The sequence below is a fragment of the Hydra vulgaris genome, chromosome 02, assembly GCF_038396675.1.
Source record: "Hydra vulgaris chromosome 02, alternate assembly HydraT2T_AEP".
Taxonomy (NCBI): Eukaryota; Metazoa; Cnidaria; class Hydrozoa; order Anthoathecata; family Hydridae; genus Hydra; species Hydra vulgaris.
The window spans coordinates 48285471-48310887 of NC_088921.1; the positions used below are offsets into that span (position 1 = coordinate 48285471).

The window sequence follows — 25417 nt, forward strand, 5'->3', positions numbered from 1 at the left end:
CATTGAAATAGCCTGCTACCGGGGGCTTTTATTTCATTATTCTTCGTTTTTTTCTTCTTTTTCTAAATACGTGGTATGCTATATATGTGTGTGTGTGTATGTATATATATATATATATATATATATATATATGTATATATATATATATATATATATATATATATATATATATATATATATATATATATATATATATATATGTATATATATATATATGTGTGTATATATATATATATATATATATATATATATATATATATATATATATATATATATATATATATATATATATATATATATATATATATATATGGGCAATTCCACGGCGCAAATAAAAAAGTAGTCAAATTTTATTCTCTTTTTTGTCAACTTTTAGCAAATGAATATTAATGTAGACACATAAAAGTTTATTTTAAATATACCTTTAGTTCTAAAATTAATTTATTTAAGTCATTTCTATGCTTCCGAAAGTTATGGTTTTTCTAGTTGTTGCATCATAAAAATCACTGTAAAATTTTATTTTAACCAGCATAATCGGAATTAATTTTGTGAATCGGAGCTAACATGTTCAAATTGTTGTTGGTCAGATTTTATACTTTATAAAATATATATATTTCAAGAAAATAACAAAAGAACTTTTACAATTTTCATGTAACGTAAGTTAACAAAAACATTTTAAAGTTTTTTTTTTCTAAAATTTAGTTAAAAAACTTTTTAATAATATATGCAAAAGAATATTAAACGTTTTTACATTCAAAGTTTTGAATAACCATGCTTAGTTAAAGCACATTTTATTTTAAATTTTTGCAACTTAAGTTAAAACTACATGAATTTACTAAAGTTCTGGCGCTTTTTCATTAAGGAAATGAATTAAGTCATTATGTAATTCTTATTTCGCCAACAAAATTTTAACAGAAACTTTTTATATTAGAGAATTTAGAAAAAAAATCTTTTTTTTTTAATGATTTATATTATTATTTTTTTATTTGTTTATGTTTATAAATATACATAAATAATAATATAGATATACATAAATAAAAAAAATAAGAATTGTATAAATATTTTTATTTAGACAAAAAATAAAAAAGATTTATTTGCTATTTTCCTAATTTTTTTTTTTTTTTTTCGTAAAACAAATTGTTTGTAAATGCATTTAAAGGGGGTCATCCATAAGGCACGTCACCCTATATTTGTCAATTCTTACCCCCTTCCCTCCTGTCACAAACGATCGCATATACCTGAACTCCCTCCTAATCAATGATAACAATTTTTACGTCATAAAAATTTTAAAAGATTTAAATGTAAACCTTAACAGCATTTTAAAAATTCAATCTGATGAAAATAAGGCAATACGCATAAATGTAAGAAGTGTAAGTAAAAACTTCGACAAACCAAAGATTTTCTTATTTAAATGACTCAAATAAGTATTAATAAAGTTGTAATACTCAAATAATTTTTTAAAGTTGCTCTTGGTCTTGCAGAAAAACTGTTTTCAATTTGATAACTTACATAAATGTTATAAAAAATCACTCAGGAAGAGTGCCACCAGTTTTTAACATTTCCTTTGTAGTTTATTTTTAATGAATTAACTCTAACTCTTAAAAATCTATTCAAAAATCGACATTGAATTATATTAGTAACATTATTTTATATGATAATAATTGCTCGATAACGTAAGTGATGTAACCTAAGTAAATTAATACAGAGTATCAAAAAAAATAGTTTATTTTCCTAATATTTGATAGGGTTGTTGCGCGTGTAACATAAGTTAAAAAACTAAAAAATATGCATTTTTACAAAAAAATTTTGTTATAATTTTTTTTTCTTAATGTTTTTAATAAATTAAAAAATTATCTGGCAATCTATATAATATAAATTATCTGGCAATGTACATAAATACCTTGGGGGGCATCCATAAAGTACCTACGCAGTAAAACCACTGATTTAAGACCCCCCTTGTAAGAACCTGTATGCTAGTATTCCCCCCACCCCCCACCTCTGGTACGTACAAATAATTTTTTTTCAAACTAAAAATCTGTTTGGCTATTTCTCCTAAACCAAGTTTAGGAGAGATAGTCAAACTTTAGATATTGAATAGAAAAATTAGTAATTCTTGTGTTAACTACATTGCATAAAAAAATAAAAAGTTAGAGTTTCAAATAGACTTTTTAAAAAAGATTTTTATACATAAAAAAAAGATTAAAAAAAGATTTTTATACATACTAATCACTGATTTTTTTTATTGGGTTTGAGATTATATTTTAAATATACCAATAGCTAACATCTTGTCAACTTTATAATATAAGTTATTTTTTACTACAATAAACTTTTTGTTTTTAGTAGTGCAGAATTTTAATATTATATATGCGAATATAAATGTTACATAAATATATTACAGAGTTATAAAAAGTATTAGTAATACAAAAAGTAATTTTTCTTTTCTTTTAAGTACAGAGTGCAAAAGTGATTTTTAAGTACAGATATGCAGTGCAAAGAGATTTTTAAGTACAGATATGCAGTGCAAAGTACAGATATGCAGTGCATATCTGTACTTTGCATTTTTAAGTACATATCTGTACTTTGCATGTTTAAGTACATATCTGTACATAGCATTTTTAAGTACAGAGATGCAGTGCAAAGTACAGATATGCAGTGCAAAGAGATTTTTAAGTACAGATATGCAGTGCAAAGAGATTTTTAAGTACAGATATGCAGTGCAAAGAGATTTTTTTGTTAAAATCTTTGATGCATAATATGATATTATGTCACTATAACATTAATGATCAAGTTTGCAAAGCTGTTTAAAATAAAAAAGCATTATTATTGTAACTAAGATGAAATTGCAAAAGTCATTTTCAAAATAAACCAATAATTGCATAATACCTGCAATGCTTCTTTAAAGGCACAGTTATTCCAAAAAAAAAAATAATTAGATTGGAATAACTGATTGGTTTCTTGAATCTTTTTCTTAGTCAATGCTATTCATTCCTAATAAAGCTGTCATGTAGAATTAAGTTTATAGTATTAAATATTTTTCAGAATACATTTGAAAAATTAAAGCATTTGAATGTTATAACTTCATTTTTATTTTGATCAAGCTCATTTTATTCTTGCTCAAAATTATTATAAAATTATTACGCACTAATTTTTTCATAATATAAAATTAATACCCACTAAATTATTGTATAATAATTTTTATATTATGTAATGAATTATAAATTTTTATGTATTAATTATAATGAGTTATATAAATAATATATAATTTATTTTATAATATAAAAATTACACAATTTATCTCAATTTGAGCAAACTAAAAAAATATAATGTGCAATTAAATGTTTTGCTAAAAACTGTTGTAATTACATAAACATTTTTATTATAAAACTTTATTTGTTGTAATAATACTTAAATTTCCTGCATTCTTTTACCACTCAACCTTAGCTGTCTGTTCCCACAATTATAAAATAGGTCAGCTATCTTAAAAAGAAAGCAGCAAGTCTAATAAAATAATTAACCAGAATTTGGATTATTCTGTAAGAAGTTTATACTAAGAAGTATGTTAAATATGCATGAATTGTACCAATTTATATAAATATAGTGTGTGTAAGTTTTAAATTTACACAATAAAAGTTGCAGTTTATTTATAATAAAGTTTTAAAATAGGTCATTTTTAAAAAAATTCTAATAAATTTGAGTTTATTAGAATTTTTTTAAAGTTGTTTTTATTTTCAAAATAACCAATGTTAATAATCCTAGGCAAGAAATATCTATTATAGTCTATTAGATGAAGAAGTCATGTACGGCAACTTTTATGTAAAAACTTTAGGGATAAGCAGAAAATATCAACAGATATTTTCTGCTTATCCCTAAAGTTTTTACATAGAAGGCTTTCTGCATGACAGGTGCAGTTACATCTGCTCAAGATGTTTTTTTATTGAGACACTATCGCTAACCTTAAATCAACCAAGAACACTAAAAGAAATGAAGGCAGAGAAGTATTTTAAACATATTTAGACATATTTGTGTATCTTTAGTGGCTCTTTACATTACAAACATTTTTTGCTAAAAGTAGTTATAGTAAAACCTTGTATAAAAGAGGTAAAACACATATATATTTATAGTAAAACCTTGTATAAAAGTGGTAAAACACATATATATTTATAGTAAAACCTTGTATAAAAGAGGTAAAACATATATTTATAGTAAAACCTTGTATAAAAGAGGTAAAAACACAGATTTCTTTTTATTCTAGATCACAGTACATGGTTGCTTTTCATTAGTCAATAAAATGGATATTGATCTTAATGTTCAATTGATATGCTCAAAATCAGAAAAGACTGTTGGAACTTTTCAGCCACAGACTATTGGAGCCTATCAACACAAAGTAAGAAATGCAAATGAGCGAACAAATTTGGTAAAAATTATATAATTATATTATATATTTATTATACAATAACATAACTATATATATATAAAAAAAAACTTTTGATTTTGTTTTAACTTAATTGCTGAAATGAAAATGAAAATAAAAAGTAAATGAGAAAACATAAGATTTTTCATTTTAAAAAATTGGTTTGTAAACACCAACATCTAGAAGCTGAAGTTGGTCTGATCTGCGCGGCAGTTAAGTCAACAAATAATTTTTTAAATAAAGTTGTTAAATAATTGTCTTCATCAAAGTCATGATTGGCTAAAACTAAAAGCTGAGAATTCTTTGTGGATAAATATGTGAAAGATAAAAGTTTAGTAAACAATATTTCGAATGTTTATATTTCATCTGTCTGGTTTATTTTTCCTATGCTATCACAGCCGGGAGGTTTGTCTATGAGAAATGTATCCTTAAAATGTACCCATGGAAATCTATAAAATGAGGGCCTGATAAACATCATGAGCATTTACCGTTTTGAACATAGTATTGATGATTGCATTTACCGTTTTGAACATTTAGTATTGATGATTGCAAAAATGTACCGAAGTTAATAAATAGTTAAAAAAGTTAGTTATAAATAAAAAGTTAGTTAAAATATAAAATTAGTTGTAAATAAAAATTTAGTTATAATAAATAGTTACCAAATGAATAGTTGTATGAATAAAAATGTATAAAAATTTTACAATAAGAATAAAAGGGAATTGTTAAAGTTTAGAATTAAAAACTTTTATAATATACTGTGGTATTTTGTAACTATTTATCAAGTTAAGCTTTAAAAGAATTGCAGAAGTATCATTAACAAACATTAGGTAGCTGATTCCAATAAAAAAACATATGTTATTTGTTAAAAAATAATGTCTAAATATCTTTTACATTGGAATTAAATTGCGCTGAATCTGTTTTACAATGAAAGTCCAACTTATCTAATCTAGCTTTTTTAGTGGTTTTTGTATTTTTTAGTGGTGATGTTTTTGTATTTTTAGAACCTTTTTAATTTTAGGTTTTTTTGAAAATATTGATTTAAAATTTTGTTTTAAAGATCACACAGGCACATCATATTAACATTCTAACAAAAGTTGTGTATATGTTCAAATAGTTATGAAAAAAAAAAGCTGAAAAGAGACTGGAACTGATATTGAAATTATTTTAAGTGATAGTTTAATAATTATTTTTTCTTTTTTTTTCTAAAGAAAAAAAAAGAAATATAAAAATGCAAGTTCATTAACATTTTTTTAGCACCAAATAAAATTTGTTTTGTTAACTACTCTTGGTTTGCAGAATACTCAAATTTACATATAATTTTATATTAAATTAATTACTTTAAACTCATCTATTTTATTAGAATTTAGTATCTATAGTCTGAACTATTTTACAGTTAGTGCATCTGTACATATATTTTCTGACATACTTTACATGGGTACTTTTAAGACATTAATCTTATGTACTTAATCATTCATTCTATTAGCACATAGTTCTTACATATAATATTAAAAATTTTTGCAAAATTTTTGTCTATTGTAAATTGTTTATTAATTTTCTTGGCTAATTCCAAAAATGTAAAAAAACTTTCTTTATCGTTGAAAGTATTAAAGTTTTAATATTTTTAGCACCAACCGCAACTGAGTGCACATTGTCAGTGCATCACAAAACATTTCATTGGAGGTTGTTAATTTGCTTCTTTTACAGTCTAGATTTAAATGAGGAAAGAAAAATAGTGGGTTACAAGAAGATGTTAATAAGTATATTGTAATGCATCACTATTAGGTACTTTAAGTACAAAGTTTTTTTGCCTTTCTGCAACATAAAATCTTTCTTAAAACATTAAAAATCATTTTGTACCAATAACATCTTTTAAGCCTCATTTTCTAAATCAATGTGAGCTAGATGGTTTAATCAAAGATTTAGGTCTTATTAAGTTAGGAGATGAACTTTTTTCATCAAAAATGAAATCTACTAAGCAAAGTCTGCAAAACATGTGTGTACTGAAATGACACATTGAGTTTGAAATTTACTATGAATTGTGTAATCATCTCTCTTATTGTAAAGATGTGACTGGTTTGTTTACTTCTCTTTGACTTGAGCATGATCCTACACAAAGGGGACTGTTCATAAATACCTTAAAAAAATGTCTCAAAGCAGTGTTGCTCCACAATGGAAGTAAATATCCATCTTTGTCTTTTGTACACTCCGTACAGAGGAAAGGGTTCTATGATAACATTAAAAATTTTCTTGACAAAATAATTATTCTGAATTCAAGTGGGATGTTTGTGGTGATTTCTAAGTTCAAGTATGATGTTTGTAGTGATTTAAAGATGCTTGTTTTCTTACTTGGCTTGTAAGGAAGTTACATAATGTATTCATGTTTCCTTTGGGACAGCAGAGCTGATAATAGTTATTACAAGTATGTTCATTGGCCTTGTGGGGGCCAATGAACATACAGCAAGGATTGTTCAATGTTCTCAAGCAGCCTCTACTAGGTCCCAAAAAAGTCTTAATACATTATAAAACTTTATATTGAATTAGGATTGGTAAAACAGTTTGTAAAGTCTTAAATCTTGGAGAAGCTTCAAAAGAAATTTGTTTCATGTTTCCAAAGTTGTTTAAGGCAAAAAATTAAAGGTGGTACAATTGTTGGATCACAAATAAATGAAATGTTGAAGTTAAAGAAACTCAAAAGAGAAATAAAAAAAGTTTAAAAGACAGCTTTGTGGTCATTTTGTGATGTGTTTGTAGATTCCAAGGAAATCACAATGGCCTAATTCCAAACAACTGGTTTGAAAGCTTATTGAAAAATTCAAGATGTTCATAAAAATCATATATTGCATTCATGCCTAGATTTTTCAAAAAAATAAGTGATTTCAGTAAGAAATTTCATCACGACATTGCAAAAATGGAAAGTAAATGGAGTGCTGCTATTATAGAAGATCATATATGGTCATAGAAGATGAAAGTATGCACTCAAAAAAATTACAATCATCAAATCACTTCTAATCTTAAGGAAAGAGTTTATTGTAAAGAATTGTATTGTTTCTTTTTTTGCTTTCACTAATGTCCTCAATACCTTTCAATATATGAAAAAGTGTTATATGCTATGTAAATATCCTTACAATATTTAAGTAGATAGATGCAATATACTTACTTGGAGAAAATTTGCTGTTGTATAAAGAAATTATGAATTTTTGCATAAATAACTACCTATGTTACATAAAAACCAGTAGGATTTTTTAATTTAATGGCAAAAAATACATATATAAACATTGAAAGGTCTAAGTGGGAAAGACCTTTGTTACATTGTGTAGTTTGCATTAGTAGGTTGTAGATGAAAAATATGTTACATTGTGTAATAAAACATAAAACACATAATACCAGTTCTTTAAATATTTATTATTCATCAACCAATTTATCATCCATCCTAAATATCTTAAAGCCCATTTTATTGCTTTTATTTTATGTCATATGTTTGTAAATTTTTGGAATTTTGACAGTTTTAAGGTTTACTATTGATGCCATCTGCAAATTTTCTTTTAACACAGGTACTTTTTTATAAAAATTTAAGTTAGCATTTTTTTTCAGCAAATTAACAAAAAAGTATAACTTAAAAATTTTTAATTTGTGTAGGTTTCTACAAATATATTTCTCCCAGCAAACATTGTGCGACCATCGATTACATTATCTGTCTCCTTAATAAAATCGCTGAAAGTTTCTTCCGTTGGTGAAGACATAGAGTTAACTAAGGAGCTAGAGTTTCCTTTAGATTCCAATGAGTTTCAAACAATAATGTCGGTAGGTTAGAATTCTTTATTTGAAACTATATATTTTAAATAATACAACGATAATAAGAAACACTTAAATGTTACTTCTTTATTAAAAATGATCAAACTCAATCAAAATTAATTATCTTGATGTTAAAATACTTTTTAATAAACTTTATGTTAAATCTGTTAAAATACATTTAGAATTTATTTAGTGTACATTAACATGCATTGAGTGTATTTAGTCTTTATTTATTTAAAACAACTATATTAAAATTTAATAAGATAATAATCTTGATAAGAGTAAATATTTAGATTATATTGCTAATGTAAATTGTAAATGTAATTTAATATTACTATTATTTTAATTTTTAAATTTTATATTGTGCACCCTACTCCCTAAGTTTACCCCCTAGTGTACCCCCTAAGTTTTCCCCCTAAGTTTAAATGCTATATATAATGTATGTATATTTATATGTATAAGTTCATTTTTTACTTTACTTCTATGGACATTTATGCAAGTTAAGACATGTATAAAACAAGCAAATTGTTATTGTTGGTTTTAAATCAAGCCTTATTTTAAATCAAGCCTCACTTTCACATTTTCTTATTTTCGCTACTATTTCTAATTGTAATCATTTTGTTTTAAAAATAAGTCTTCTGAGAACAATAGACTTTTACTTGAACAAGTCTTCTGAGAACAAAAGATTTCTACTTGAATATGTCTTCTGAGAACAATATACTTTTACTTGAATAAGTCTCCTGAGAACAGGAGACTTTTACTTGGATTAGTCCCCCAAGAATAAGTCTCTTTTTATCACTGCAAGAAGTTGATGCAAAAAGCTGAAACCCATTATTTCTCATATTACTAAATCTCATATTTTATCTAAGAAATATTTTGAGATTTAACTGTTAATAGTGTCATAAACAAATGCAAGTTAAATTCAGAAGGTAAAACATATACAAACTAGCCAAGACCCATTATTTCTAACACAACTAATTCCTGTATTTAGAAAACAGTTGATAGTTTCATTAATAAAAGTCTAATTTTCCACCTCTCATATGTGGCTCTAATCTTATTTGGCCTAGAACATTGTTCTAATTTACACTTAGTTTTAACCCAAACATGATATTTAGTTGTTTGATAATTTTTTGTAAATTTGAACCCAAGTTACTTAGTTGTTTAATAATTATCATTGCTTATAGTTTTCACAATACCTTTGATATAACAATATTTTATATTGATGAATAAAAACACTGAGTCCTATAGTTTACTTAATCTTCTTGGATTATCTTTAATTGCTGACCTCTTATAAAAACAACATATCCAATCCATTGCAAATATTAAAAATGTAAATTATACATTTTTTTGTTTGCTCCAATTGATTTTGGATTTGATTCTTGTTAAAGTACTTTTTAATTTTTAGGTTTAGTGCTCACAAGATTTCCTGATATTGCTTTTTCATATTATATATAAAATATAAATATGAAATATATGAAGTATAAATGTGAAATTGGTTTTACATGTTATAGTTGCTTTTTTATTTGAAATTTTAAGCAATAACTTTAAACATATTCCTAAGATTGGTAAGCAGCCTTTGAGGGTCGTTTGCAAAAACATATTTAAAAAATTGATTTGCTTTATAGAGCATTACTCACAACCCTATCCCAAAGTTTTATGTAAAGAAGTAAAATAAACCATTTTGTATTAAAGATATGTATAATTACTAAAACTTAAAGTTCTCGCTTAACTGTCTCAATACTTTTTTTGTTGCTTTTGCTATTTAATACAGTCAAAATGTAATTTGTGTAAAATTTCTCATTTTTGAAACTAGAACAGTATACTTAATGAAATATATAAAAGCAGAATATCATACGTAAGTTGAAACAAAAAGTATGCTACAATAAATCTTATTAACTTTTGACCATGTAAAGTTTGTATTATGTACATACTTATACTATGTTATGTATTATTACTTGTTTTGTTAAGAAAATTGAACACTCTTTTTGAAAAGTACACTAATTTTCTTTTAAGTATTGTATAAGTATTTGAATGTGCTTGTACAAGTGTATTTTTGCTTATAATTCACAAATGTATTTATTGATACTTTATTAATGTAAATAATGTACATAGATATGTATTAGTTCATATTTATATAAATGTGAATATATAGTTAGATGCTAATGGTTCTTTGCATTGCTGGCTAACTGTTTGTCGTGATGAAAATATACCATCAATATATATTGTGACAATCTCACCAATGTATGTGTTTCGAAACCATCTACCAAATCCAGTTCATTTAAAATGTACTCAAGCGAAATTTGTTGAAGAACTAATTGTTACTGGACAGGCTAATGAAACACAGGTATGTATATAAGTTGCAATTTTTTAAAGAATTTTATATGCTAGATTAGGGCTATTCAAATATATTTTATCAGCGGGTCAAAAAAAGAAAGTACAAGTTTATAAACCACTAGCTGAATTCAAAAAAAGATTAGTTTAAAATTAAATTAATTTAATTTAAGACAAAACTTCATTTAAACAATCTTTATATAACAATATTTATATAAAAAAAACAATAATAAAATAATTAACTGTTTCTTTTAAACTTTAAAGCCATTAGTAAATAAAGAAAGGTTAAAGAATCTGTTGTAATATAATACAAAACTTAGTTAGCAACTTTATGGATGCCTTTGGCTTTTACAACTGTTTTACAATATTTGCAATTCATAGTTATGCAAATATAAATATGCAATTTTTAGTTATGCAATTTATTTCTTGTGTACAGCTAAATATATGAGCAAAGATACAACATTAAAGCTGCAAAAAATGCATGTCTTTATCCAAGATCTCCTGTTCTAAATCATTTGTATTTAGTTCAGTATCAGAACATCATTTGCAAGTTGCTTATTTATGAAGTGCACTATCAGCTATCAACACTTAAATGCAAAACATAAATTGATAAAATGCAATATCTCAGCCTCTGAGGCTGCCAAAGCTAGTCTTGTTTCTAAAATGCCAAGAAATTAAAATTTTTTTAGTTCTGGGCCTACAACTTTACATGAAATTCTGAGCAATTTGACTTCTCTTGATAAAATATGTTTTTCAATCATTGCTAATAGTCAAGTTTCTCAATGAGAATTTTGTGCTCAAGGATTTACTACCCTAAAAAGTCATTAAAATGTTTGTGATTTAGTTTCAAAATATTTTGATTCAGTCAAAAAAACAAGTTATTGGTTCATTGAAACAAATTATTTTAACTAATGGCAAGCTTAGCCTTTCATTTGATGGATACACATCAGTTAAAAATATGGAATACACAAACTTGAATATGTGTTATAACAAAGGAATTCAATCTCTTGGAATTTTAAGGGTGCATGATACAATGTTAGCAGCTAAAACAATTGAATTAGTTACTATAAAGCTTGATTTATTTGGTTTGAATTTAGACGAGGCTGTTGTTGCCTTTGTTACTGATAGAACTAGCTTGATAAAAAAAATCACACTAAACCTGAACATCAAATACGTTACTATCTATTCAATGATTTTTATTTAAACTGGTTGTATACAAGGAAAAAGTATTTTTGAAATGTTAGCCTACTATAATCTACTTACCAAGGTTACCAAGGTGATTTCATCAGGTATTCTAGTTACTAAGCTTCTTGATTTTTCCAGAGCTTTTTTTTCAACCTTTTTTTTAAATAGCTTTTGAAAAGCCCTTTTTTTTTGAGGCCTTTTTTTTGAGTATATTAATTGAATAAATTAAGGAATAAACAAATTGAATAAATTAATTGAATAAACTAATTGAATAGCCCTATGCTAGATAATAAGTTGTTTATTATTGATGATATCATGTTCAATTGCATTAGGTTTTTTCTTTAGGTATGCAGTTTAAACCCAGATGAGCATTTTGATTTGTCATTGGCTTTATTTGACACGTTAACATATTCTAATCCAGCTCTAAGTCTACGTCCATCTCTTTTCAAAACATTAAAATGTAGCAAGTTGTTTTCTGATTCTACTTTTAATCTTTACACTTGGCCATATGTGAGCAATATCAGGTTGATTTTTTTTTTTGTTTTCCTGTGTAAATTTTAGTCTTGTCTTTATTAATATCTTAAAAAAGTAATAAATAATATGGTCAAATGTACTAAAAAATATGTTGAATAAAATAAAAATTAAATGGTGTCTTTGTTCAAATAAGAATGTTTTGCAAAGTTTTTACAATTAAATATTTTTTAAATATTTTATCATTTTAAGAACATAGTGTTTTAAAAATATTTTCTAAATTTTTTTATTTCAAATTCTATTTAAAGGTTTTTTCCTTTATTTATAATAGATTAAAAATACAAGAAAAATTTCAAAAGAATAGAATAAAAACCATTACCAAAATAATTAAGCAAAATTTTAGTTGTAAAATCTCAATGGAAGAATCTAAAGTAATGGTTTTAATATCGAAGATTGAGGGGGCCACTACCTTTGAATCACCTTGCATATTTTCATCTTGCATAAATTGATTTAATATTGGTTTTATTATTTTTGAATTTTTTGATTGATTCAATTGAATTGAATTTCATATTTATGATATTTTTTATATGTATTTTTGTTTCATAATAAAAAAAAATAAAAATGAAGTAATTGTTTAAATATAAATTCATAGACAGATTTTATTTTTTGTGTAAATAACAAAAAAAAAAAAAATAGAATTTAAAAATGGAACTGAATATTTTTATTTTTAGTATTAATGAATCATCACAGACTGATCCAGTTGGTAGACAGTTTGTAATATTCTTGGAAAAGTCTGAAATTATTGTACAAGCAAGTTTATATTGGCCTCATTTACCTACTGTTCTTATTGACATAAAGCCATTTTTGCTACTGCATAACAGTTCTCTAACAGCTGTAGAAATTGGTTGTGAAGGGGGGACTTTATACACACTTAATTGCAAAGAAACTATATCTTTGTTTTTTCTTTGTGTAAGTTTAATAATTCTTAATTATTATTAATTATTATTTATTAATTTCGTGTTTATGGTTTTTTAATATCTGTCATCATTTTTGCAGACAAACATTAAAATTGGCTTGAGAACAAAAAATGAAGAGATTTTATGGTCTTCAAAAGTCCAAATTCTTAATAATATGGAACCTGGTGTTCCTTATAGTAAACAAAATTTAAGTTCTGAACTATTTCATCAATGTTCTATACATAATTCCAACTCAAGTTTATGTTATCAGTTTATTGTCTCCTGTCATCGTCAACAAGGAATCTATGTTGTGGATATTAATGAAAGATTTGTTGTACATAATTTTTCAAAGCATTTGCTGAAATCTGCACTGAGTATGTCAGATAGTCTTGCTGAAGAAAAGGTAATCAAGATTTTTTTTTTTTTTTACATTTATTTATAAATTCTATTAAATATCTTATACTTATAAAAGATTTTTTTTTAAATATAAGATATTTATAAAAAAGATTTATATCTGGTAAGATTTAATTTTCCAGATATAAATATCTAGTAAATTAACTTTTATACAAATTTTTTAGAGTTTGAATAATGCTGCAATCAATATTTTGCCTCCTAATTCTACTGTCCCTTGCTCTGTACTTAACAAGGATTGTATGAGTAATCAAGCACCTGGACTTTTCATTAATTTCAGAGTAGTAGAGAGCAACGAAAACATTTCATTTGATGCTTTTGGGGATGCAAGTAAGGTGTTGATGAGTAAATTTGTGATTATTGCAAGAGAATCATTTTGTCTTTCAAAGGAGCATCTTCGAGAATCTTTTATTCTAAAATGCAGCAGTGAAAAAATGTATAGTTTTGTTGCCACATCCAATCTTGAGAATGGAGTTATTCATATATTTGTTGACGAGGATACATCACCAGTTGTTTCCATAAAAAATAAGTGTGATATTGATTTTTATTTAAAAGAATTAATAGTTGCAGAAATCAATAAAAAAAATTATCAAGTACTTTGTTCAAACTCAAACAAGTTTTTATGTCTAACCAAAAATACTTCAGTTGCTTTTCAACCTAAAGTTTTTAAAGAAGGGTTTCCAAAAGCTAATAATAAAATTGAGTTGGCTTGCCAACTTGCTATATTAAGAGAGTCTTGTCTGGAGTTGAGTCAGCCAATAATCCTTGAAAATCATTCAAAAGTAAAAATATTTGTTCCTAATTATAAAGAAGTCTACATATGCGCCGAGGTTGTGAGCTCTCAACTTTGTATTGAAATGCAGGATTGTGAATTTCAGTTAAATCTTTGCAATTCTTTACCATTTCCAAGTTTGAATATTTCTTTTGAACTAGTTAACCTAATAGTTATAGATCAAATAGAAAGTAAGATGCAAAGTATAATATCTGCATCCATCTCTGAAATAAAGTTTATCCATAGTGTTGACAAAAATAAATCGTTGTTCAAATTGTGCATTGGGTACATGCAAGTCGACAATCAGTTGAAAGACTTTTGCTATCATTTTCCTGTTGTTTTTTTACCAATGCGTGAGCTTAATAAACGCTACCATTCCCCTGTTGCAAATGCTCCGTTTCCTGATATTGAAGCTTCACTTGATATGGATTTTATCATGCTTTCATTTGAAGTAAATCGGTCATTATTAAATGAAAATATTTATTTAGATCAAGTTAAATTAATTATGCAACCATGTGAAATGTATCTTGAAGATACTTTTATATATAGACTGGTTGGGACTTTTAGTCATTTTTTACCTGTAACAAAGAAAGGTGATTCGAGTTCTACTCCAGTAAACAATGCTACTGTTATATCAGTTCTTCGTCCACTGCATTTGTGCAATATTGAAATAGGTGAACTTTCACTACTTATCAGTGTTCATGCTTCTGTGAAAGTGTTTTTATCATCCAATCATATGCCTGTGGTTCTTGGTAGTTTTAGATGTTTTCCTACTCAAACAATATTTAAAGAATTTGTTAGAACTTTGCTATATCATTATGCAACGCAAGCACTGGTTCAAGCAGGCTGGATGTTAGGATCCTTAGAAATTATAGGTAATCCAACAGGTCTGTTACAAAACTTTGGTAGAGGTATTTCCAACTTTTTTATATTGCCATATAACGGGTTAAAAGAAGGACCTGCTTCATTTGTTTCTGGTATAAGTCAAGGCACTTCAGCATTTCTCACTCACATATCAACAGGCACTCTTACTTCTATAAATAGCTTTGCTTCAAGTATGTCAAGAAATATGGATAGATTGTGCTTTGATGAAAGTCACCTCCTCATGCAGGAAAAAAGAAGAGCTCAATCAATAAGGAAAAGCAATAGTATGCTGTTTTCTATATGTATATTTCTGTATGTTGTTTTTTCTCTCTCTCTCTCTAATAAACTTTCCTTTAGTAAAGTTTTATAATGATTTTAGATATTTAATACTTTTAATTAAGATTGTTTGACTATATTTTTAATATAGAGCAGAATGTTTAACCATTCTGCATACATTTGTAATGTATACCTATTTGTAATATAGTGGATGGGAAGGGGGGGCTGGGTTGTGAAAGATATAACTATGACATTTATCCCATAACAAAATTTACATCATTGTAGGAAGACAAATATGGAAGGAATGCTTGGTGCTACTAGTTATTAATGTTTTAAATTAATTAATTAACTAATAGTAATTAAATGTTTGAATACTTTAAACAATTTTTGGTGCTACTTGTATACATATATTACTTTTTAAAACAGTTGTAATATTTTCATATTGCTTCATTTACCACTTTTTATGCAAAAATGATAAAAGAGAAAATTTAAAAAATAGTCTATATAGTAGAATATTTAAAAGATAGAGCTATATTTTTTATCAAGAAATATTGATTAAACAAACAACACAAGGCATTGTGTAGGAATTTATGCATAATCTGGCAATTAATCATAAAGTTAATTTTAATTTTCGTTTATTTTTTTTTACCTATTTTAAAACATTTTACATGGCACAACATTGAACTAAATGAGTAAAAGAAGTTGCGATGATTTTTAGTTCAAGTTATATATTATAATGGAGGCATGCTTTTATTTTATTGAAAGCTTTTATTGAATGTTTAATAATTTCATTTTAACATCTGAACCAAACTTACTGATATATTAGTATATACTTTATCCAATTATTTTAAATAATATATTATGTTGGTAGTTTGAAGATATTGAAATATATTTTTTTAACTTATTGAAAATATTATGTACCTTTTTATATTATGCTTCACATAAAATATTTGCATTATCATTCATAAATTATTGCAAAGAAGAAGAAGAAGCTAAATTTCTAAAATGTCCTACATTACTGTCTAAAATTTGTCAGCATTTTTATGAGGCTTTATTGTTTCTTGACGAAAATGTTTTGCGCTGAATATACTACATATGAGAAATCTCTTCGAATAATTTTTGGGCTTTAGTGGTGGCAACAGAACCAGGCAGTTAATAAACTTGTTCTTGAAAGAAATTATATAAAACTTGTAGTTGCTTTGGATATTCAAGATTAAATACAAAAAAAAAAAACTTGAAATGTCAGTCAAAGGTAACAGAAACTTTCTAAGGTTTCAAACTAAAATTACTTTTCGATCACACACAACAAAAAAAGACAATTCACATGGCAAAATGTACGGTTGCTGTATTTTGATTTTGATTACGGTTCAGTTTTGGATTTGAGCAAATAAAAAATATTTAAAGAGTCTTGCCATTATAAGAAGAAAAAAATGCTCGAAAAAAATTTTAAGTTTGAAGTAGGGGAAAACTTGAACCCTTGATCCGTAAGCACTATTGATCCTATAGCATTATCTCCATACTTACATAACTTGTTAAAGAGAGCTGACAACCAGCATGTTATAAATATTGTATCTTCAAAATAATTGTGTTTTGGTTAGAGAATAGACTACTATTAAATTTGTTTCTGAAAAAAATGTGTTAGATTTTTACGACAGAAAATAATTTTTTTTACTTTTACAAGGAACCTTACATCTTTAATATTTTTTTGAGTTGAATAATTTTGCTTATGCCTTTTTGTAACTAAACTATTCACCTCTTGGCTGCTTGCTTTTGGTAAGCTATAAAAGCATACAGTGTAACAAAAAAAGAATTTTTGTAAAAATGGAGCGGATTAGCACCCTTGATCCTAATGCGTTTATGCACGTGTTTGATCCTATGATCAAAGGTGCATAAACGCATTAGAATCAAGGGTAATTGTAACTGGCGCTTTGGTGTTTGTTAGGACACTAGCATTTTTAATGAGTTGAGAGAGTTAAGGGCTAACATACTTTCAAAATAAATTATTTAATGACATTGAATCTCTTAAACCTACGTAAAAACCAGCAAAAACTGACTGAAAACTGCCCTAATGGTTCAAAATTGTCTTAACTCTTTTTAAAGTAATAAAACACCGTTCAGCATCAGCTGTAAACACAGGCGTGACCAAAACAATCTCTATCAACTTTGATACTTCAGAAAATGTTTCAACCAGGTTATTTTTATGCATAATTGGGACAGGGCATTAATTGCGTCGATATCACTAAAAACAGCTTTTCAACAAAACGGGTAGTTCTAACATCAACTTAATTTCACTTAGTATTGGTTAGTTATTCTAATATTTTATATATGATTCCGAGGAAAGTGTTGTATATTAAAATTGAAATTTTTCGGATCCGAAAATGGTTTTCAGATCCCAATGACGAGAAACGTTTAGCCAATAAACTGTCAATTTTATTCATGTTAATTTATCTTATTAATGAACCTAAATTATTGATAAATAAGATAACTTTATGTAACTATATTGTAACTATGACTTTGGCATGATTTAAAAGCAAACCTTATCAACAGTAGTTTAGTCAAGAAGGGTTTCTTAATTACTAATTGATAAAATAAACGATAAAAGAATATAACATTACACAAACATTGAACTCTCTGATAGGTTCACATAAAGATTTCTGAGAATGGCGAAAGGGTCAACAAAAACAAAAAAGATACTTTTACAACATTAAAAAATTTTTAAACATGTTTTTTAAATATCTTTTTCATAACACAACACATATTTTACTTAATTAAATCCATAATTCTTAAATACAACACTTACAATGTCAGTCATAAATAATAGTAAACTTCACAATATTATTTATCATTGTTAAAGATGCTTTAACGGTTTCATGTAAATTAAGATAAAAACTTAACATCTGTTTATAAGCATACATAACAGTACTTAAATGTTTATATAGTTTTAGTTACTTGGCTTCAGCTTTAACCTCAAAAAAAAAAACATTTCAATAAAATATTCTGATTATTTTATTTCTATGGTAATGGTAAATGCCAAACATTTTTAAACAATCTAAATATATATTTTTTAATTAGTGCCTTTTTGGAAGTATCAATTATTGAAGCTGTATTAAGAAATGTAACAGTACCACCAGTGCACAGTGGGCCAGAATTTTTTTTCCGTGGCCAAAAGTCCCAAAAAAGTAGAGTCTTCTAAACTTTTTTTTTATTTTATTATTGAAATATAGGTGCTTTACTCTACTCAAAAATCTATTCATTTAATTACTAGAGATGAAGGCAAGCTTGCTAGAACCATTCATAATGGCTTGAAAATTGTCAAACTTTCGCAAATTTTTTTTTTCAAAAATACTTATCCTCAAAATCTACATAACTTTTTTCAATTAAAAAAGCTTTGGACCATTTTTATTTTAAATAAACATGTTAACTTAGTGCTTATAAAAAGTATATATTTTAGTTATATATTTGTATTTAATTTATTTATAATATGTCTTAGAATTGTTGGTATTTTAAAGGTGTTTTTCTAAATTTCCTCATCTTCCTTTTTCTAAATGCCACCCGAAGATTATTTGATTTTCTGATTTTTGCATTTACTAAACGGCAATTATTGTTCAAAAAAAAACCCAGCTGCGACTATGTATACTTTATGATATATTTTTTAGTTTAAAATCAACGACTTTTTTTGCTTTTATAAAAAGACCAGTTTAAAGTTAAGATATTTGCTTAAGGAATATAGTTTTTTTGTTTTTTTTTTATTTTTATTTAACACATCGAACCGTTATTGTTTAAATAAACTTTTTTGTTACTATTTCAATGTTTTCAAAAAAGGAAAAAAAAAGAAAATCATTTCACTATAAATACATTATAGATATTTAAATTTTCTCTTGAAGTAGCATTATTAAAACTCTTATCTTATAAATAATCAAGTTATCTTATAAAAATGTTTAATAACATAACTCGACTTGAGGTATTTGAAAAAATTAAAGACACTATTTCATCACAACTTACGTCAAGACAAATCGTAGATCAGTATAATAGTATGCTCAAAAATGAATTAAACGTATCATTAATAAAAATGATGATTTTACTCGTTTTGAAAACGCTCTTCCCAAATTTGTATGCAAGTGCCAATCAAAACTTAGCAAAAAACATTTTCAAAATAAGAGCAAATTTTTAAGTGGTGAGTCATTTTGGCTTAACAATAAAATTTTGCCTTTAATTATTCAGCAACCTAGCGAACAATCATCACAAACCGTCGATTTAAATGTTTCTTGTTTAAATGAACAGTCATTTGGGAGACCATGTCAGAAATATGAAGATATATCCTACCGAAGTAAACGTCGGCACGCATCCATATTGTTAGTAAATCACGACCATGATAAAATCTTACAAGCAGCAGAAATGGGGTTAAAAAAGAAAAAGCGATATAGTTTGCTGTATGTATTAAAAGAATGTTTATCAAATACAGATTCGGCAAATGAAATAAAATGTTTTATTCAGGACAAAAGCAAGCAAATTGTACCAAATACGCCACTAGAGGGATTAGCATTAATGACAGCTATGAATTTATCGAAGATGCAATATCAAGTTATGGGAAATAACTCAATTAAGTGTAATGCGAATATATATCCTACATATAACAACATTTGTGACAAAAAAAAGTGTTATCTTGATGGTATTTATATAGCTGAAACTGGAACAAGAGGCGAAGTTCCACTGAAAGAATTGTTACACCATACAGTTCATCGAATGCTGCAACAAACTACTGTTAAAAATAAAATATCTTAACTTGATTCCCTTGAATCCTGTATAGGAATGACTTTGTATTGCAAATATGGCTTCGATGGTGCAAGTAGCCAAAAGCAGTTTAAACAAAGATTTTCTGTCCAAAAAGGGAACAATGATGAATGTAATGATTTAATGTCTGATCAAGTTTGTTTTCTACTTGCCTAGTGCCATTTAAGTTATCGTATGGTGTTATGAAAATTTGGGAAAATTAAGTGCCTTCTTCAAAGCAATTCTGCCGCCCACTAAGAATTTAGTATATTGCTGAAAACTCTTTAGTTTTAAGAGAAGAAAAAAAATTATTTGACAAGCAAATCAATTTGCTTGAGAAAAGTACAATGATTATTGATGTAGAAATAATGGAACCAGAAGCTGAAAAGAAGCTTGTAATTGAAGTAAGCTTTGATCTTAAGCTTACAATGATTGATGGAAAAGCAGTTAATGCAATTTGTGACAACAAATCGGCTCAAATTTGTAATAGTTGCAAATGTACTCCAAGATTAATGAACAACTTAGATAAAGCTCTGATCCGTTCAACGGATTCACAAAGCTCAGAGCTTGGGTTATCGTCATTACATGCATGGATTCGATGTTTTGAGTATATTCTACATATAAGTTATAGACTTGATATTAAAGTGTGTGGCAAATACGTGGACCTGAAAATATAAAATTAGCAGCTGTAAAAAAAAAAGTTTGTTCAGTGTGAGTTTGCAAAAATTGGCCTTATTGTTGTCATGCCTCTTCAAGGCGGATCTGGGATAACAAATGATGGCAATACTGCTTGTCGTGCTTTTTATCAGCATGCAGAGTTTTTGCGAATAACAGGAGTCAAGAAAGATTTGATCTACGGGCTATACATTATACTATCAGTCATTAATTTGAATAAAAAAAATTCACATAGCCAAATATGAAACATATTGTTTGGAAACAGCAAATATATTTGTTTGAAAGTGCTCATGGTTTTACATGCCAGCCTCAGTACACAAACTACTCATTCCTAGTAGTCTGACAATATCTAGATTTATGCTACCAATTGGAATGGACTCTGAAGAAGCAATTGAAGCTCGGAATAAAGATAATAAAAATATTTGCTTACAACACACTCGTAAATTTGATCAAAAAGCTACAATGATGGGCCAATTCATTTATTTAATGCTTTCGAGTGATCCAATTCTTTCATCTCTAAACTATGCAAGATCAAAATGTAAATATAAAAAAATGATTCTAGAAGGAGACGCAGTTGAAAATACAAATGATGCAAATGATGATATATATATGCGGATGAAGAATATAATGAGATGGATGAAGATGATGATTTTGATGATAAAAATAAGGAACTAAAACCAATAAACATAAATGAAATAAGAAATTTAAATGAGCACAATGACATTATCGGATCATCTAAAAACGAAAACACTGATTTGCCATTTTTTTACAATGCTGACTTTGAATTTATTGACTAAAATTTTAATTATATTATTTTTACCTTTTGATTTAAATGAAATTATTATGTGCACTTATTTGTAAAATAGGAATAAACTTTTAACCTTGAGCTATAAAAAATAAATTCTCAGTTTTAAATATTTATTTAATATTAACAATATAAAATATAGTTAGTGTCATTCACTAAAAGTTTATATGCAGGATGTTAGTGACTAATTGTTTAAATATTTTTTAACATTTACAGTATATGCAAGTGTCTGACTTCATTTTTCTTATTGTGTCTTTACATATATTTTTATATAATTAAGGCTTTTTAAGTTTTTAACATTACAATTTTTTAATCAAATCATTGCAATTATCAACTAATTAGGCTTCATATGATCATATAATATCATATAAACTTCAAATTTCCAGACAAATAAATTTTTTCACGTCACAATGCATTGTAAAGTAAGAGTTAAATTAGTCTAAAATCTTGAATTTTCAAAATCGATTTTAAGTTTAAATTATAACTAGTCGCAGTTGATTTTAATTAATAGTATTAAACAACCTTTATACTTCCTAAATATCATTAATTCCAATTTCAAGAGAGCAGCATTTGGTTGGAATCGAGTACTTAAATATTTTATTTTTATGTATTTATAGTGAAATGATTTTCTTTTTTTTTCCTTTTTTGAAAACATTAAAATAATAACAAAAAAGTGTATTTAAACAATAACAGTTCGATGTGTTAAATAAAAATAAAAAAACAAAAAAACTATATTCCTTAAGCAAATATCTTAACTTTAAACTGGTCTTTTTATAAAAGCAAAAAAAGTCGTCGATTTTGAACTAAAAAATATATCATAAAGAATACATGGTCGAAGCTGAGTTTTTTTTTTTGAACAATAATTGCCGTTTAGTAAATGCAAAAATCAAAAAATCAAAAAATCAAATAATCTTCGGGTGGCATTTAGAAAAAGGAAGATGAGAAAATTTAGTAAAACACCTTTAAAATACCAACAATTCTAAGACATATAAATAAATTAAATACAAATATATAACTAAAATATATACTTTTTATAAGCACTAAGTTAACATGTTTATTTAAAATAAAAATGGTCCAAAGCTTTTTTTATTGAAAAAAGTTATGTAGATTTTGAGGATAAGTATTTTTGAAAAAAAAATTTGCGAAAGTTTGACAATTTTTAAGCCATTATGAATGGTTCTAGCAAGCTTGCCTTCATCTCTAGTAATTAAATGAATAGATTTTTGAGTAGAGTAAAGCAACTATGTTTCAATAATAAAATAAATAAAAAGTTTGGAAGACTTGACTTTTTTGGGGCTTTTGGCAACAGAAAAAAAATTCTGACCCACTGTGCAGTGGTACAGTTTTTGTGATTTAAAAAAAAAAAATTTCTTTATATCTTCTGTTGTTTTAGTTGTTTGTACCTTTGTTGTATCAAACTAATAATAATGACTAATTTTAAAATATTTCTTGAAAACCCAGTTGCAATTTTTGTTGATTAAAAATTCTTTAAACTTGTGATTGATGCTTATCATCATGATTGAAATCGGATCTGGTTCAGTGTTGATCTAATTGGCAACTTAAAAGGTAGAATAACTCAACTGCCACCAAACAATGTAAACAATTTTCAATGGCTGATTCATTATTCCGCAGAATTTAATACATAAGCTATTTGGAAAAAATAAACTTCAGCAATCCCTCAACAAGAAATTCAAAAGTACAAACAGTTTGTAGCTCTTATTATATTTGTAGAAATGACCTTTCTTGTGTCACAATATATAAATTTGCTAAACATTGCCAAACACTTGCAATACAAATCAAGATTCTCATTAATATGGCTGAGCCACTATTTTTACCCTGTAAAAAAAAAAAAGTTATAATTTAAAAAAAATAATAAAACAATATATGCCTGAAAAATGTAGTTCACTAACAAAAGTTATAAAATGTACAAGATTGTTGATTATAAAAGAAATGCGAAACTTAAGCAATTTTGACTAACTTTTTATTCACATAAAGCTGAACAATTACTAAGTAACGCGCTTAACTTTACATAAATAAAAATTTAAGCAAAACTCATTAGTTTTTATTTACATAAAGCTGATCAATTACTGAGTAAAAGTAATTGCTCATTTTTATTCCTCTTGGCCTAATGAATTCTGTGTGTGCATAAAAAATTATATTACTAAAACAAATTAAATAGGGCCAGTAAAAATCGGCCCAGCCGTTATTGGCAATGAATTAAAACAACGCTACAATACTTTAAGTAAGTTGCAAATAAGCATAATTAGTATAATTAAGTATGATTAAAAAACTTACTTAAATAAATAAGTTACATTTACTATAGGTTATTTTAAACAGATCCTAATAAAACTTTATTAAGTTATTTTAATGTTATTTGTTTTATTTTAAAAGAAATATGGAAAAGAAACAAAACTTTCTGAAAAAGTTTTGTTTTTTTGTTTTCATTGCATAAACTAAAATAGCAAGCTAAAGATCAAAAGTTCAAAAATTAAATATTGCCTGATAGTTATTAAGACTAAAATTTTTTATCATTTATTATCAAAAGCAGTTCACTCTTAATTGCCAAAAACGTCAACTTAACTCTGAATGGATATTTCAAAATCCTTCTATCTTTTGAAAAAGCAAATTTTTTATACATTCCATTGTTATACAATTTTGTAACAAGTTTTTAAAATTAAGTTTCGTAACAACATTCATTTGTTTTAAACTAATGTTCAGTTAGTAGCCAAAGGACAGTTGCATCATTATGTAAAAAAGCAATTTCTTTTTAATTCATTTTATTGACCTGAAGAATAAATGAAGTAGCTAAAATAAATTGAAAATTATTTATATACTACTGCATTTAAAACTGTAATTATTTTTTTCTATTTTTAATAAAAAGGCAAAAGAAAAATTTTAAAAAAATAGTAATTTTTGGGCGCTCATGCCGCTCCAGCAGTACTAAAACAGGTCTGGGTTTGTCCCTGTGTATATATATATTTATATATATATATATATATATATATATATATATATATATATATATATATATATATATATATATTTACAAATATATATATATATATATATATATATATATACAAATATATATATATATATATACAAATATATATATGTATTCAAATATATATATATATATATACATACATACAAATATATATATATATACATATTATATATATATACATACAAATAGATATATATATTCAAATATATATATATATACATACATACAAATATATATATATATATACATATTATATATATATATATATATATATATATATATATATATATATATATATATATATATATATATATATATATATATATATGATATGTAAATGTATATATATATATACATACAAATGAATATATATACAAATATATATATATACATACAAGTATATATATATAAATGTATACATATTATATATATATATATATACATATATATATGTGTATATATATATATATATATAATATATATATATATATATATATATATATATATATATATATATATATATATATATATATATATATATTATATATATATATATATATGGTGGATTATGCCAATTAATACTCTCAAAACCGTTTCCTAGCTTAAACTGTTGAATTAAGTCGCCATGTCTCCTGCGAGTTTCCAAAGTAATAAAATTGAGCCACCGACACCTTTCAGCATAAGGTAATCC

General features: G+C 25.7%; 1 protein-coding gene across 2 annotated transcripts in view; it reads left to right on the plus strand.

The window, feature by feature from the left end:
* Positions 1–25417, plus strand: part of LOC100199203 (intermembrane lipid transfer protein VPS13B) — a 110300-nt gene that overhangs the window by 76937 nt on the left and 7946 nt on the right. Inside the window, exons 17-23 of one of the 2 annotated variants that reach the window (XM_065791181.1) lie at positions 4253–4414; positions 8048–8212; positions 10356–10547; positions 12065–12243; positions 12922–13159; positions 13247–13549; positions 13725–15477. In XM_065791181.1, coding sequence (XP_065647253.1) covers positions 4253–4414; positions 8048–8212; positions 10356–10547; positions 12065–12243; positions 12922–13159; positions 13247–13549; positions 13725–15477 — 2992 coding nt within the window. The remainder of the gene's footprint in view (positions 1–4252; positions 4415–8047; positions 8213–10355; positions 10548–12064; positions 12244–12921; positions 13160–13246; positions 13550–13724; positions 15478–25417) is intronic. The other variant, XM_065791182.1, reaches the window with a different exon arrangement.